This window comes from Sylvia atricapilla, chromosome 2, assembly GCF_009819655.1.
Source record: "Sylvia atricapilla isolate bSylAtr1 chromosome 2, bSylAtr1.pri, whole genome shotgun sequence".
Classification (NCBI taxonomy): domain Eukaryota; kingdom Metazoa; phylum Chordata; class Aves; order Passeriformes; family Sylviidae; genus Sylvia; species Sylvia atricapilla.
In genome coordinates, this window is record NC_089141.1 from 111,217,019 (window position 1) to 111,233,340 (window position 16,322).

Genomic DNA, 16,322 nt, shown 5'->3' on the forward strand with positions numbered 1-16,322 from the left:
ATATTCATAAATTGGAAGTGTAAGGCTCACCCGAGGTCCTGCAGCTGGGAGCTGCCTACCACTGAAAGCATAGAACCCCAAATTAATAAACAAGGGAATACACCCGGAGTGCAGGCTGCTGAGAGGCAGCGTGGGTCAGTCAGGGGGTGATCACAAAATGCGGTGTTCGGTTTTTATAAGGAATGTTTTGGGCATGCTCCATCCTTCACCTCCCGTTCTCTCCCACCCAGGGAGCGCATGGAGCTACTGGAAGAAGCCAGGAAGATGGAAATGGCAAAGTTCCGCTACATCCTCCCCGTTTATGGCATCTGCAAGGAGCCCGTGGGCTTGGTCATGGAATACATGGAGACAGGATCCCTGGAAAAGCTGCTGGCCTCCGAGCCCCTGCCCTGGGAGCTGCGCTTCCGCATCATCCACGAGACAGCCGTGGGGATGAACTTCCTGCACTGCATGTCCCCCCCGCTGCTCCACCTGGACCTCAAGCCTGCAAACATCCTGCTGGATGCCCACTACCACGTCAAGGTATGTCCTGGGACGCACCTTTGGGTGTTCCCCCGTGGCTCCTGCCAGATGCAAAAAGCCTGAGAGAAACCAGCAGGGTTCCTTTAGAGTTAGAGAAATGCCCACTGAGCCAGCCCTTCTGATTCCCAAATTAAAATCCAGCCAAATAGAGCCCTTAAATAAATTCCACCTGGTTTATGCACCGTTTAAGTACATAACTAACTTGTGAGAACTTGGGAATTGTGAGAGCTTGGGAACTTGTGAGAACCCTCCTGAAATTTTAGAAGGATGCAGTGGACTCTGGTTCTGAGACCTAGTGTGTCCTGCTACAAATTTCCTTGCAGCAGGATCGTGAGAACAGGGAGACAAAAGTGGTGTGAACCTCTAAAATCATCTTTGCCACTTCCACAGCTGCCGTGGTTGCCTTGTTCTAGGTCTTTGTCTGCACCACTAAGTGCAGAGATCTCATTTACAGCTGCAGCCTGGAGAAGTCTTCCCAGAGGCAGCTCATTTCCATTTGCTCAGGGCATGTACAGTGAGGAAGTATCTCTGTCCTGACTGTTCATGCATACCACAGGTCACTGAAAGGAATTTTTTTTTTTTTTTTTTTTTTTTTTTTTTTTTTTGTGGCTGTAAGAGCATGAAATTATTTTTGTTATCCATTTCCAGAGTAAACTGGCAAACTTGTTAGGTTTGTTTGCTGGAGGTTCTGTGGTCAGCTGGACCGAGGAGGTTGTGCTTGCTTTCTCAACTTTCTTCTTAGAGAGCACAGAGTCTGAAATACAGGTTTTTTACTGTAGGGGTATTTTTTTGTAGTGTTCAGGTTTTTTTTAACAGTGCCATAATCCATCTGCTCCCTGTTTTACTGGCCCCCTCTCTGATCAAGTGCCTTTGGTCTTTCCTGTATCATCCTAAAAATGAAATTTTCATTAAATAAAGATTTCCTGATGTCATGAGAGGCTTGGATCCAGAAGAGGTGTGTGCCACTAATGAAATCACACTCGTGACAGTCTCAGCTTTTTTTTTTTTTTTTTTCAGTAATTTATTTCTTAGAAGGATTTTCTTTCTGAGGTAGGAGGCATCTACAGGTGGTCATGCTATTTTGACCAGAACATCAGGATTTGAACTCTTAAAAGCCTGTTCTCACACAGTGGTGCTGAGAGGCCTTGGCTAAGTATTTATTTACTTAAAAGTTCACGCTTGCTTGCATAACTTCTTAAATTCCTGATTCTTGACTCATCCATGAGGCCAGATAGCAAGGCTGTGTTTTTCTCACTGTTTCAGGAGGTTGAAGTGCCTGCTGCACAGCCTATATCTGGCTGGTGATGTAAAACTAGGGGGGCAAAGTGCAAAATGTACAAAAATAACAGTGTCACCGGTGAGGTCATTGCTGACATCCCTGAACTGTTGCTTCTGTACGAAACACATCAAAGCCTTCGGATCCTTTCTGTGGAGTTCAGAAAGGAATGGTCCAATCCAAACCTTTTCCAGTCTTTTACGTCCACAGACACCTTGGAAAGCCCTCCAAGAAGCAAAGCAGGCACAGGAACCTATATGCAAAATGAGAGATGAACATGTTCTGTGAGGTGCCTTCACTTTAAAAATGTGGCCCCAAACCTTCTTTTTGTGTGATGTGAAATTTGTAATTAAATTTCTGACCCTGCAGCTCGATTTAATGTGCATTTTCTTGCTGGAAGGCTAATGGAGCTGCTGATTGAAGTGTTTTTAAATGTCAGCATTCATTTAGTATGTGACCTGTCCCTAATAGAGTCCTAAGGTGAGTGAAGAGAGATTGCAGACTGCAAGAGAAGAGTTTGGAGTTAGGGAGGACTTGTACAAACTGCTTGCCCTTGAGCCAGAAAACAGTCAGTCTTCCAGTGGAGAGCATTAGAAACGCTGCTGTGCCATCCTGCAGTTAAAGGCAAACACACCCAGCTCCTTTTACAAGCACCGTGCTCACTGTAAAGCCCTGAGTGAGGCTGGTGACTAAGGCAGTGCTGCTGTACAGAACTTATCATCAAGTGGGTGCCTCCATATCATAAAGCCTGGGCATTACATAAGCCTGTGCTGGATTGGGAGGATAATTAGGAGGATGGGATTAGCCTGAGCAGGGATATAGATGGACACATATTGACTTTACCAAAGGCACATTGGGGGATTCCCTGGTGATTTTAAATATCTGTGTGTAGTATGTGTAGAACAAGGTAAAGCTTTGCTGTTTTTTGCAAGGTGGGTGCAGCCATCCTCCCGTGTGAGTTGGTGGTGGGAGCTCCCTTCCCTGCCATCTCCTGCTCCATCTTGTTTGCCTTGGCTTTCCTTGGCAGGATTATTCCATACCCAGGCAGGGATCAGCCTCCTTTCTTTCCCTTCCTTCATATCAACCTTTTATTTGTACCAACATGATCCTCCCTTGCCCCTTTCTCCGGTGTTCCTTATATTCACTCTTTCAATATTTACGTGCTGTCTGACATCTGTTGCTCTGCTCAACTGGACCACATCTTTTGAGCTCGTTCTTCATCTCTCCTGCCCTGCACACACACTCTGGCCGTGTCCCCTGAGCTGCTGTGATGTGGCAATCCCTGGCACAGGGGAGGCAATGCCACATTCCAGCTCTGCCCTCGTGAGTTTGCTCCTTGCCTGCTGCGATGTGATCTCCCTGCAGGGCCCTTGGGAGGAGAATAAACACCCCACCACGTGCAGAAATCTCATGCCCAGCTTGTTGCCAGCTACCCTGCCCCTGTGATCTCTCCTGCTGCTTCACGTGTTTCCTGTCTCCCAAAATCTCATGGTCAAGAGCGTTGCTTTTTGTTCAGGTGTTTAAAATTAAGCCAACCTGCAACTTCTTATTTTTGGGCAGAAACATTATTTTGAAGTTCTTGTTTCTTTCACTATCCAGTCAGCCTGGGTTTTTTGCAGCTCCTCATCTTGTTTTATATCTATATCTCTCTCTATATATCTATATATATATGTATATATATTTGTACACATACACACACAGACATACATGTACATATGTGTGGGTTCATGTACACACAGAGACAAGCCTGACCAGTGGTTTTTCGTCTCCTAGATTTTGGTTTTAGAGAACTTGAAGCAGAACGAGCTGCTCTCAGCTGTGCACTGCTTTAAACTCTCTGTAGTTGCTTTTCTCCTCTCCCCAGCTCCCCAGTATAAACCAGTGTGAAGTTTGCTGCTGTGTCGTACCGTGCTGATGCTCTTGATGGAAAAGTTGCCTCCATGGTCTTCACTTTTATCTGCTTCAGCTGCAAAATTTGTGAGCGTGGAGCTGGAAGCAGCCCAGTTAGGTGGAAAATTTCATAATCAGAAATCTTCTCCATGTAGGTTGTTAACTGTACATCCAAGCAATACCCAGAGGCCAGGCTGATAAAGAGCAGTCGTCTCTTTTTATTAGACTGCCTGCTGTAGGCAGCACAGCCACTTTTTTATCAGCTGCAATTGCTCTCCTGTTATTACAGATGAGGAGAGCCTTTGTTTTGTGTGTCCCTTCTGCTGGTTTCCTTACCCTTCCTGATCAAGGTTTCCATGCAGGGCAGTTGTTGCATGGCTCTTTAATCCCAACCAACAAAGCTGGTTTGCACCTTGATCAATTCTCTGATTGATCTAATTGTGGTGGCACAGGGGAGGGAATAAAAACCATGTCTGTTAGAGTAATTCAGATTCCTGATAGATTAAAATGAGTGTTTGGCTTTGGTTTGTGCTGCTTCTGAAAAGAGAATTCAAAATGTCCCACCTGAAATGGGTTTGGAGGAGTTAAAAGTTTTAGGGCAGGTTGGAAAAGGAGAGAAATACAATCTGGTTCAGGAGAGAAACACTCTGGTTTCTTTTAGAAGCTAACTGAAGTGCATTCATAAAAAAACCCATTCATAAAGACATAAGTTTGAAGTGCATGTTGTGCTAGTATTTGGAATTAATTTTTAGTCATAATTTTTAGTAGTCCAAATCTGTGACCCATGCAAATTTCTTTAAAAATTCAGACATTTCTTAAGAACAAAAATGTAACAGCCTTACCCTTCCTGCAGAGAAAACAAACACAAGAAGCCTCCCCCACCACCAGACACCTGAATACCCCACAGAAAAATGTGGGGGCATTCTCAATATTCTCAATATCTCAAGTGCAAAGACTTTGTACAGAGACAAACACTGGATGTTCCAGCAGAGATTAAAAATTAATCCAGTGGATTTGATGCAGAAAACCTTTTGGTGAACTCTGTCCCTGAATCCATTTCAGTGGGTTCTTAGGTTTTTCACGCAGAAAAATGGCATAAAGCATCAGGAGCTAATTGCACAGTTCAGGACATCAAGAGGTGAGAGCAGAGTTTAGGGCAGTCTGTCAGGAGTCGGCAGTAAAAAAAAAGAAAAGCAGTTTCCAAGCACTCGTTTTGTCCCTGGGAACTAGATCCCTGCAGTGCTTGGGAACAGATGACAGTCGTAGCTGTTGTATTAATGCGAGTTTATAATCTACTTTTCAAAAAATAAAATTACAAAGTACAAAAAAATTATGAAACACACACACACACACAAAAAAAAATTACAAAAATAATTTCTTAAAGCACCCAGAACTTTTTGCCGAGTGTTTTTGTACCAACTAGAAAGGAAAGGAGCAGAGAAAGGCTGGAGCGCGCGAGTTAAAAAACCAACTAAAATAAACTAAAATGAACGAAACCCAAAAATAGATAGATAGATAAATAGAAAGATAAAAGAAATAAATAAGTGGATAAAAATTAAGTATAAGAAATAGATAAAACAAATAAATAGATACATAAAATTTAAATATAATAAAAATGAGATAAAATAAATAAATAAACAGATAAAAATATATATATCATCAAGAAATAGATAGAAATCTTCAGATCTTGGAATCCTTCAGGAAAAGTGAGCGCTGAGGAGAACACGTGCAGCTCCCAGTCCCTGCTGGGCGCTCACGTGTAGGTTCTCATGCAGCCCTTGGAGGAGCAGAGCTGCCTGAACACGAACCCATCTCACTTGCGTGCGTGGGCTTTGGCCACGGCTCCTTTCTCTTCCTCCCACCTCCCCGCCGCGGGTTTTGCATGGAGCAGTCTGTCGCCTCCCTGTCTCCCCTGCTGATAACCACGTGCGCTTTTGAAGGGACCCACCTGAAATCACCGGTGTGAGGAGGGAGATTGCGGATTCCCGCGGAATCCAGGGGAAGGGCAGAGCCAGGGTGGGCTGCAGGGACCAGCGAGGATGTGCAGGAAGGAGTGGGGAAGGATGCTTCACTTTCTCTGCCTTCCCCAGCAAGGGTGTTGCAGGACGAGGTGCCTTGGCGAGCAATTTAAAGGCAAAACAGGCAAGTTAAATGGCTGGATCTTCCACCCACTGCGCAGTTCCCACTGGTGCTTAAAGAAACCTGCATGACTAAATACACCATGCAGCGTGGAAAATTCACCCAGAGGGGCTAATAAAAGCCAGGAGAAGCTGTCTGCAGAATCTCACTATTTTGTTGCAGCCTGCAAGATAACAATTCCTCAATTTCCAGTGCTTTCTTCCTGCAGAATTTGATACGATCGAAGCCGTGCTCCACAGGTGATTTTTTTTTTTATTAATCGACATAACACCCAGTCCTTCCCACTAGGTATGGACAGTTGCACAAAGTGGAGCTCTTGCTAGCCCAGGGAGGGTGTGTACTATGTACTTTAGCTGTTTCTGAGTTTCTAGGGTGACTTTTTCTGTCTGGAGTGCTGAGCTCTGCCTTAGCCCCCAGCCTTAGATTCACACGCCGTAGCTGGTGGCTCCAAACACAGGAGCGTCACCCCGCTGTCTGCATTTCATCTTTATTTCTTAACTCAGGCAGTAGGAAACACGGCATTGTTTAGACAAAGAGGGAGGTGTGTGGCTTTAATTATGCCTGGATTTCTTGAGGTGTACACAAGGCTCTGCCTCACGTTAATCAAAGCAGAGCAGAGCTTCACCACCACGGCGGATCCGTTCAGACTTGCAGCCTTCGGTTCATTTATTAACCTGACACCGCAGCCTGGTGTGATGCTGGGGTTGGGCTTTTGTTCTTCCAGTGGAGCACCAAGTGCCCCAGACTTATGTTGCTTTTCCTGCGGTGGTCCATTTGGCTCTTCCCAGGGTGACCTGACGTGTGGATGAGGCTTTCTGGACCATTTGCTGCTTTCCTGAGCTCCAGTGCTTGGCTTGCTGAGGAGTCCAACAATCCCTGTCTTGACAGTGTAGCTCAACAAGGATGAGAAACTATTCCTCCAGACAACTTTGTTTTTTCTGTTTTTTCCCCCTCCCTTTATTTTTTTTTTTCTCCCTATGTGCGGGTTTTTTTGTTCTCAAGTCATTCCCACATTACCCTACAGATTAAAGAGGGACAACAGGTTGGACAGAGCTGTGTTTTAAGGTGCAGGACTTCTCCAGCTCTTCAGATTGCTGAGCTCTTTGTCCATGGGAGAAGTTCTTGCTGAAGCTGTGTGGGTTGCTTTGTTTGTTTTATGGCAAAGGGAGATTCCTTGCGTGGCTGTGTAACCTGCCTGTTCTCCAGGAGGCTGAAGCTGGCAGCAGTTTTCTCCCTTTCCAGTAATGGACACATGTTACAACTGGTTTTGTGGTATCTTTAGAGAGAAACTTCTCAAAGTGTGCAGTCGGAGCCTATTTAAAAAAAAAAAAAAAAAAAGAATGTTTTTTTTAATTATGCTTGTTGTTTTGAGGGAAAACTTTCTCAAAGGAGAAGCTGTGAAGATCAAAAGGGGAATGAGTCATTGAAAAAGCTGGGTATTTATTAGATAAAAAGAATGTATAAGTTAGGGGGAGGGGAAGTCTTATCTGACATGTAGACAAAAATCAGTGGTCCGAAAAGACTTGACTTTTCTTGAAATTTCCACTTGGCATAATAAACATTTTTTGTCCAGTGGGAAATAAGTAAGACAAAGGAAATTCCTGGCCTATCTGTTTGCTCGATGATTGGTATGCCTTTGAGAGCAAATGAATGCATATTTGCTTGACACTTCAAATTAAAGTGGAGGTGTGTCCTTTTTATAAACTTGCTGTCACTTGTTGTGCTCATTTCAGCTGTGCTCACTGCGTCACTGCACCGACTTGCTGTATCTCCTGGCTGCCAGAAAGAGTTCCCTGTGTGGGATTTTGGGGTGTGTGTGTGTTTCCTTTTGGGATTTTGGAGCACTTGGTGGCTCTGTTGTTGGGCTTGGTGCTCGTTGGCGTGGTCAGTGTAACAGTGATGCCTGAAAGAGTGATTCTCCAGAGTTCATTGGAGAGCCAGGACATTTAAACACATCATACAATGTGAGGTTATGTAGGGAAAGGGGGTGGCAGGGCCAATAATTACATTAAAGTAGTTTGCAGTAGCTAAATTCAACTGGTTTAAATTACAATAAATTGCCTTGACTGTTTGTTGTGTTTGCTATATAATGGGCTGGCATGCTGCTGCTTGCAGAAGATGTGTGCCTTTATTTTTTATTTTTCTTCTTCTTCTTTTAGCTTAACAATAAAGAAAAACCTACTGTAGCATTATGCTTCCAGAGATGTTTTATTGGCTGAACATTGTATTTGTTGGGTCATCCTGTTGCATCTGTTCTTTGCAGAAAATATTTTGTGAACACCTTGAAAGTCTGGTGATACCATGCACTTTTCTCACCTTTTTCCTCCTCTTTTTTTTTTTTTTTTTTTTTTTTTTCAGATTTCTGACTTTGGGCTTGCAAAGTGCAATGGCTTGTCCCATTCCCATGACATCAGCATGGATGGTTTGTGTGGCACCATTGCCTACCTTCCTCCAGAACGCATCAAGGAGAAAAACAGGTGCTTTGACACCAAACATGATGTGTACAGGTCAGTGAAGTGTGAAAACACCTAGATGCTATTTCAGGAACCCTGTAAAATTAGCCCTTTTTTTTTTAACCATGAAACCTCCAAATCCAATTTGAGCCTCATCTTGAACTGGGTCATGTTTGCTTTGGGTTTTACAAAGCCTTTGTAGTGTAGAGACCTTTCAAAAACTGCAGTGATCCTGGGTCTTGAAATTATTTGTTAGCAACTGGCAATGGGAGGGCACTGCCCACCTTCTGAAGGTACATCCTGACCTACTTTGCGAGTCTGTGATACAATTCTGAGTTATCTTCAGTGGATTTCATCACTAGGTCTTTGGCTCTTCTTTCGTGGCAAGATTATTAGGAAAAGGAAATCACAGCTTTAGATGAAAAAGATACCTCTTATTCTAAATTAAATGGATTTCTTTAAAGTCATCTCGCAGGGTAGAAGCATTAAATGAAATCCACTGTAATGCTTTCTCTGATTTTTGTCAGGGTGGATGTGGAGTGGTTGGTAAATGCTACCAAGGACTTGGCAGCCTGCAGCAAGTCCTTGTGTTTGCTGCCTCAGGTTCCTCCTTGCCAAAGCTAGACTATGAAATCATGGTTCTTAGCTGCTTCTCTGTGTGTGTGTGTGTTCACCAGCTGAATTTGATGCAAAAGTGAAGGGACAAAGAAAATAAATTATATTTCTGTGAGTTTTTTGGCTTTGTTTTAAAAAATATATAGATTTTTTAACCTTTTTAAATTTTTTTTTTGTAGCTTTTCCATCGTGGTTTGGGGAGTTCTTACACAGAAGAAGCCTTTTGCAGGTAAGTTGTGTGTTATCTTGATTTTTTTTTTCCTTTTTCCCATTAATAAGCAAAATTCTTGCCCCGCCAGCCACAGATTTTTGTGCATGATCTCCAAATTCTGACAGTCTTGTGCAGTAGATACTTCTAGGCTCTCAAATTCTGATCACAAATTCAAGTCCTCCTTTGTCCTACGTGGTGAAAATAGAACCTGCATTGCTGCAGAGGTCCTTGTCTGTACATTTTTGCTTCTGCTGGAGTTTGCTGCACAGCTTCAGATGAGTGTGTGGCAAAGCCAACCTGGCAGGCAGCTGTGCTGTTGTTCAGGAGCAGCTCCTCTGTAGAGAAATGTAGAGAAATTCAGCAGTTTATTTGTAGGTTGTGGGTACAGATTTGTTCCTAAAAAAAAAAAAACAAACCAAATTTAGAAGTTGTCTATGAGAATAAGCCCTGTTCCACCCTGCAGTAAATGCACTGCTCATCAGGCAGCTATTTATTCTTTATGACTTTCCTGTGTCTGTGACTGGCCTATGTATAGCAAACATGTCCCAACAAGTTCCACTCTACTATTAGTTTTTTCTCCCAGTGAGATATTCCATTTAGCCCAGTGGTTGATTTACAGTCAGGAGCTTCATTACTGCACCTCTTGATTTGTGTTCTTCCTTTAGGAGTAGTTCAGGCACCTGGTCTAAATAAAACCTAAGGTTCTGTTCTGTTTTCCTACAGCAGAGATGGAAATCCAAAGAGAGGTAGCAAAGAACTGTTTGAGCTCTATTTTTTTTTTTTCTTTAATGTGTGGAAAAAGCACACAGTTACTTGCTGAAAATTGTTTTTAAGTTAGATGTGAAAAGCAGGTGTTACTGCATTAAAAAAATATCTTGTTGGAGAAGACAACCGACTATTTTTTCCCCTTATAAAAAGAAATTTAGAAAAAAAGTGTGAAAATAAATTTTCAGCCTAATGCACTCATGATGCTCTCGGGAAAAAAAGACAAGAGATTCCTTTTGCTGAGACATCTAAATTTGTGTGCTTTTGCTTTACAGAGGAAAACAACATTCTACATATTATGGTAAAAGTAGTTAAAGGCCACCGCCCAGAGCTCCCTGCTGTTTCCAAATCCAGACCTCATTCATGTAATAACTTGATCAAACTGATGCAGAAATGTTGGCAGGATGATCCTGGTGAGCGGCCAACATTTCAAGGTAAGATTTCCTCGTAACTTGGCTGCCCATTTATTCTTCTATGAGTCACCTTATTGCTCAGGCCTCTGCTAATCCACGGGGTAAAGGCTGAGAAGCTCAGTGACAGAATAAATAGAGCATATTGTGTGGTGGAGACAATGATACAGGCCACTTACTCATTTGCGGAGGAAGGGATTATCTGAGGACATGTCTGACCATGATGGTGTTATGTAAACACGCCAGGAATAGGTGTTGTACTGAACCAGTCGGGCCATTTAGCCAGAAATTATGTTTATTTCTGATAGTGTGTGTCAGGACATAGGCCAAGCTGCAGCTGGTGTGTACCAAAATGTTGAAGGAACTGGCTCTTGAAATTTGTACTGTTGTATGTTGAGAAACTGAATTGTTTCCTTGTCATGAACCAGTTAGTGCTGTCGCTTCTCTGCCAGTAAAAGGTTTGAACTTGTCCAAAGCACCTGTTATGGATTCATGAGTGCAGAGGGATGTAGCAAGGTGCTGTCACCAGGTAGCTTCAATTCAGCTTTAATGGGAGAGATTTTTCTCTTCCCTCTCCTTCTGCTCAAACATGGAATGAGGATTGAAGAGATGACGGATTCCATAGTTAAAAAAAAAAAAAAAAAGAAAAAAGGGTCTAAATCTGCCAGCAGTAGAGGGGTTCCCAATTCACTGTCCTGCAGTGTGGCTCCTGGTCTGGTGTGACTGAAAATGAAGTTTTTGGGCAGCTCTCTGTACACTTGGCTTGGCTACACACTTTGTGCCCACTGAGGAGGTGCTGGATGGAATGGTCACGACTGGAGTCCTTCTCCCTCAGTATCTCAGAGATTTTAAGTTGGATTGATAGAGAAAGGCAGCAGGGTGTCTCAGAAAGTCTCCTAAAAAAACCCCAAGCACTAAAACCTTCTCTTGTTTTGTTTAAAGAAATTACTTCAGAAACAGAGGCCCTTTGTGAAAAACCGGAAGATGAAACAAAAGAGATGATAACTCAAGACCTGGACACCAAGAATGCCCCAGAGCAGCAGCCTGAGGTATTTTCTCTTTCACTCCTTGTTTGAACTTGCAGGGTTTTGGGAGGAACAGGCTCCTTTATGACCTGGAAAGTTCCAAGCAACCTTCTCCCTGCTGCTTTTGAGCACCACCTTGCCTGATAGCAGTGGGTCTTGGTGAAGGACTGGAATACACAAATGACAGCAGGAGCATGGACCAGCTCAGGAAAACCTCAGGGCAGAACCAAATGCATCTTATTCAATGGAGTGAGAGCAGGACAGTTAGGAAATAAAGGCTGGAACTGTGTGGGTGTGACTGATCTTAAAAACCACCATAGACAGAAGAGCATGTGGCTTTAGTGGCCCTGTGAGTACTGATGGAAGCTGCCCTCCTGCTCCTGAAAAAATTCAGTGACCTTATGCATAGGTTTCAAATTTAATACAAATAGTGTTTAAAAGCTACCTGCAAACTGACAAATTTATGTTTCTTCTGTAGTGGCCTTGTGCTCAGTTTTGCTTGCTGACCTTTCTAAAATGCTCGTGTGCTTCCCTTGAAGGGGATTTGTGCATTATCCCAGAAGAAACAGGAGCCTGCTCTACCATCAGTTAAGGATTACAGTCTCTCAGAGTTGCTGTCCCAGTTGGATTCAGGGATCTCACAGACTATGGAAGGCCCTGAGGATCTCAGCCGCAGCTCTTCTGAGTCCAAACTTGCCTCCAGTGACAAGAGGCTTTCAGGAGTTTCATCTGTAGATTCAGCTTTTTCATCCAGAGGATCCCTTTCCCTTTCCTTTGAAAGGGAGAGTTCAGGTAATGGTCAAGTTTTCCTTTGTAGTTGTTTGGACTGAGGCATGGGAGTCAATGGGTTGGAGAGTAGAATAACATTCTGGAAATTACTGTTAGCCTTGCTTTCTCTTGCTGTCAGCACTACAAATTTGTTTACTGAAGGTAGTTATTTAAAAGGAAAAAAAAAAAAAACCAAAACAAAACCAACAAACAAAAATAAAAATAATTATGCGGTTCCCAAACATGATCTAATGAGAAATAATAAATCTCATTTACTTTTGTAAAGGAGTAAACTCCCATTAAAGCAATTACAGAATCAGTCATGTAGAGGTTGGTTGGAGGACACTGCTAGTCCAGCATCCCGCTTGACATGGGATTACAGCCAGTGCCCAGTCAGTCAGCTGAGTTTGTGGCTTTTTCAGTTATAAACCCAAACCTGAGCACCTTAGTTTTGAGAGGACTCAAGCCACCTTCTCAGCAGCCCCTGGGACCACTGTGATAAAGACCCCCTCACCTTTGGGTCCAGTGCTGCAAACCCCAGACATCTGTTTTCCAGTTAGGTAAACAATGGTTGGTGCAGGGAGATCAAACCACAACATCCTTTGGTTTTCATGCCACAAAAAACAGGGTTAGTGGGGGCCCAAATCTGATTTGAAGGTGTTCTGGGACTCCTGTGGGGCAAAGGGGGTGGATTGTTCTGCCGGCAGCTCATTGCTGAAACCATGAGCAGTTAAATGAGCATCAGAACTGTGATACTGTCTTTTCTACAGAACCTTAGAACAGTTTGGGTTAGAATGGACTTTTAATGAGCAGGGACATCTTCAGCTAGAACAAGGTGAATGTTTTCAGGGATGGGGCACCCACCACCTCTCTGGGCAACCTGTTGCAGTGTTTCACCACCCTCATGGAAAAAATTTTCTTCCTTGTATCCATTTAGATATTGGCACTACAGACATACAGAAGAGGAAGCTAACTGAGGCGATTTTATCTGGAGATACCAGCAAGCTGATGAAGATCCTCCAGCCTCAAGATGTTGATGTTGTTTTGGATGGGAACTCCAGTCTTCTGCACTTGGCTGTTGAAGCAGGTCAAGAAGAATGTGTCAAATGGCTCCTGCTGTACAACGCTAACCCTAACCTCACCAACAAGAAAGGCTCCACCCCTCTCCACATAGCCATCGAGAAGAAGTTTAAAAGCATCGTGGAGTTGCTTATGGCCAGGAAAATCAACATCAACGCCAAAGACGAGGACCAGTGGACCGCTCTTCACTTTGCTGCCCAGAATGGGGATGATTTCAGCACCAAAATGCTGCTGGATAAGAACGCGTCCTTAAACGAGGTGGATTTCGAGGGCAGGGCGCCCATCCACATAGCCTGCCAGTACGGCCAGGAGAACATTGTGCGCATCCTGCTCAGGAGAGGCGTCAACGTCAACGCCAAGGGTAAGGACGACTGGGTTCCCCTCCACTACGCTGCCTGGCAGGGCCACCTGCCCATCGTGAAGCTGCTGGCCAAGCAGCGCGGCGCCGACGTCAACGTGCAGACGGCGGACGGCAGGACCTCGCTGCACCTGGCCGCCCAGCGCGGCCACTACCGCGTGGCCCGCCTCCTCATCGACCTGGAGTCGGATGTCAACATCCAGAACGGGCTGCTGCAGACTGCTCTCCACATCGCCGCCGAGACGGGCCACACCAGCACCTCCAGGCTGCTCCTCAAGCACGGCGCCGACATCGAGGCGGCCACGGCAGAAGGGTACACGGCGCTGCACTTGGCGTCGCGCAGCGGCCACCTGGCCACCACCAAGCTGCTGATGGATGAGAGGGCCAGCGTCCTGGCCAGAGGGCCTTTGAACAGGACAGCCTTGCACCTTGCGGCGGAAAACGGGCACTCTGAGGTGGTGGAAGGACTCGTCAGCGCGGAGAGTATCAACGTTTGTGACAGCGAGGGGTTCACGGCTCTTCACCTGGCTGCGCGAGGCGGGCACGGGAAAGCCGTGGAGGTTCTCCTCAAGCACGGGGCTCACACTGACATGCCCAGGCTCAAGTGTCAGAGTCTGCTCCCCCCTGCTCAGCAGAGCAGGAACAGCTCGCTTACGGTCTTGTTAAGTGACACTTAAGCAAAAGGTGCCGAGTGGTGCTTTTTTCATTACCTGGGGTGAGGAGGCTGCTGGAGCTCAGGGCCTTCTCCAGCTGTGCAGGGATGAGCTCACCAGCGGTGGGAGCTGATGGACTGAGGTGTTTGAGTGTGATTGAGGCCAGGGGCAAGGCCAAGAGCTGGAGTCTGCCGTGGCCTGTGTCATTCATTCTGTGCCTGCCCACCCTGCCTGGATCCGGACATTCCCCTCCCAGGGACATTGTGAGAGAAGGATGAGACTTGTGCATTCCCCCTGCCTTTTTTTTTTTCCCCTTACGTGCCAAACTAATTTAAGAACTAACATTATGCTTTTTTTTTCCCTCAAAACAAAAAGAAAAAAAAAAAAAAAAAGATGGCATAGATCTGTGGTTCGTTGCAGCGATCAATATTTTGGGTTGAGAGCCTCCAGTGTAGAATAAACACAACAGCAGTCTGCTTGAAATTAATGCAGGAGTTAAAGAAAGAGCTATTTAAGATACAGTTAATCAGGTTTCTGCTACGTTCTTTAATGAAGACATTGATTACAGATTTGCATGTACTCAAAGTTTATGAGGCAGACCTTATAACAAGGCAGGATTCCAAAAAAAATAAGCAGAAATAAAATCTTAACACTGCTGTCTTCATGTACAGTACTACCTTGTATGTATCCTGAGATCAGTAAACTGGACTGGGTGCTTAGTGGTTTGTCTTAAATGAGCAAGTCAAGAAGTGAAATTCATGCTGGACTGGAACTGGATGGTCTGTTCCAACACCATTGTACCAATTTGCAAAACACTGTTTGGAGGGGCTGATGACTAGAACTGATATACTGTGTATATAGAATTTCTACCTGTTGTGTGCTTTTTTTTTCTACTGAAGAAAATAGATTGCTTAGAGTGGGTATGTTTTAATACACCTTTTAATTTCACTCTTTTCGAAGTACAAATGTGGCCTGTTATTAATAAAAATTGTGTTCTACAACTTCTCTGCATTTCAGAGTCAATAAAACAACTGAAAACCCCTTGACCAACAAGAGCAGAACACAACTATCATATGTTCAGTGATCACAGAAAGACCTGGGGTTAGAAGGGACCTAAAGACCCCCTGATCTGGGCAGGGACACCTTCCACTAGATCAGGTTACTCAGAGCTCCATCCAACCTTGTCCTGAATGATGTTGAAGCCCAAACTGTTGACATGTAGTTTTACATTCCCTACGGCTTTACATAAAGTCAGGAGCTTGAAGGAATGGGAGGTGTTTGTTATTTACAGAACAAAATTGTAGAATAAAGCCTCACATAACCTAACCTTTATACGTGTAACACATTGATGTGCAGCTGGGATGGTTCCCTCATATGCTGTAGCTGTTTGTGGAGAATGAAGTGGTATTAAAAATAGATGATGAAGGCATAGAGGTCACAAAGCAATGCCACTCTTTAGGAGAGCACAGCAGTCCCAGCAAGCTCCTAAAGCTGCTGACAGTGAAACTTCTCATTCAACAAACAAAACTGTCATTTTCCTCCTGCTTCCTTCCACTTCTTTGGACACCAATAAGGTGGCCATGTTTCATTGAGCTGTGCTTAATCACTGTCTCAATACAGCAAATTCAACCACAGACCATTTGGTCTCTCAAGCTTAAACACTTTGCTTAGCCTAGCACACACCATTCTCTTCTATTTCACACTCTCCTGAGCAGTGAGATTAAAGATACTTAAATTCCAGTACTTTGCCTGAAGTGCAAAAGAGCTGTAAGACCAGGTAACAGCAGTCTTGCACCTCCTAATAAAGGTCTTCACACCAGCAAGGCAAGGGGAAAGTACACTTATAAAATGCTTTTAAAACAGCTCAAACGCTGCTTCACCAGTACATTCCTCCGGTGCCTAATAATAATAGTACATTAGCTTCTAATTAAACATGAGGCCACACTCATGAGTCCTTATTTCCATGCTGTCTTTCCCAATAAGAGGCACCAGCTATGCATTGCAGAGAAGGCAACACAGCTGGCACTGGACAAAAAAAAAAAAAAAAACCAACAAAGGATTGCAATGACATGCTGCCAGTACTGGAGTGGGTATTTTTCCCTGTGAACCAGCCTTCCTTGGGGGCAGGAGGGGTGAGTGGGGGTGCTAAATTGGCAC

The 16,322-nt window shown here is 44.3% G+C and overlaps 1 protein-coding gene across 1 annotated transcript; it reads left to right on the forward strand.

The window, feature by feature from the left end:
• The first annotated feature begins 236 nt into the window (after window positions 1-236).
• On the forward strand, window positions 237-15,210 carry RIPK4 (receptor interacting serine/threonine kinase 4). The gene is made up of 7 exons (XM_066314150.1): window positions 237-522; window positions 8,186-8,334; window positions 9,075-9,124; window positions 10,147-10,305; window positions 11,224-11,330; window positions 11,846-12,098; window positions 13,012-15,210. Exons 1-7 carry the CDS (start codon window positions 238-240, stop codon window positions 14,187-14,189), a joined length of 2,181 nt encoding a protein of 726 aa, XP_066170247.1. The 5' UTR covers window position 237; the 3' UTR covers window positions 14,190-15,210.
• Window positions 15,211-16,322: the final 1,112 nt, after the last annotated feature.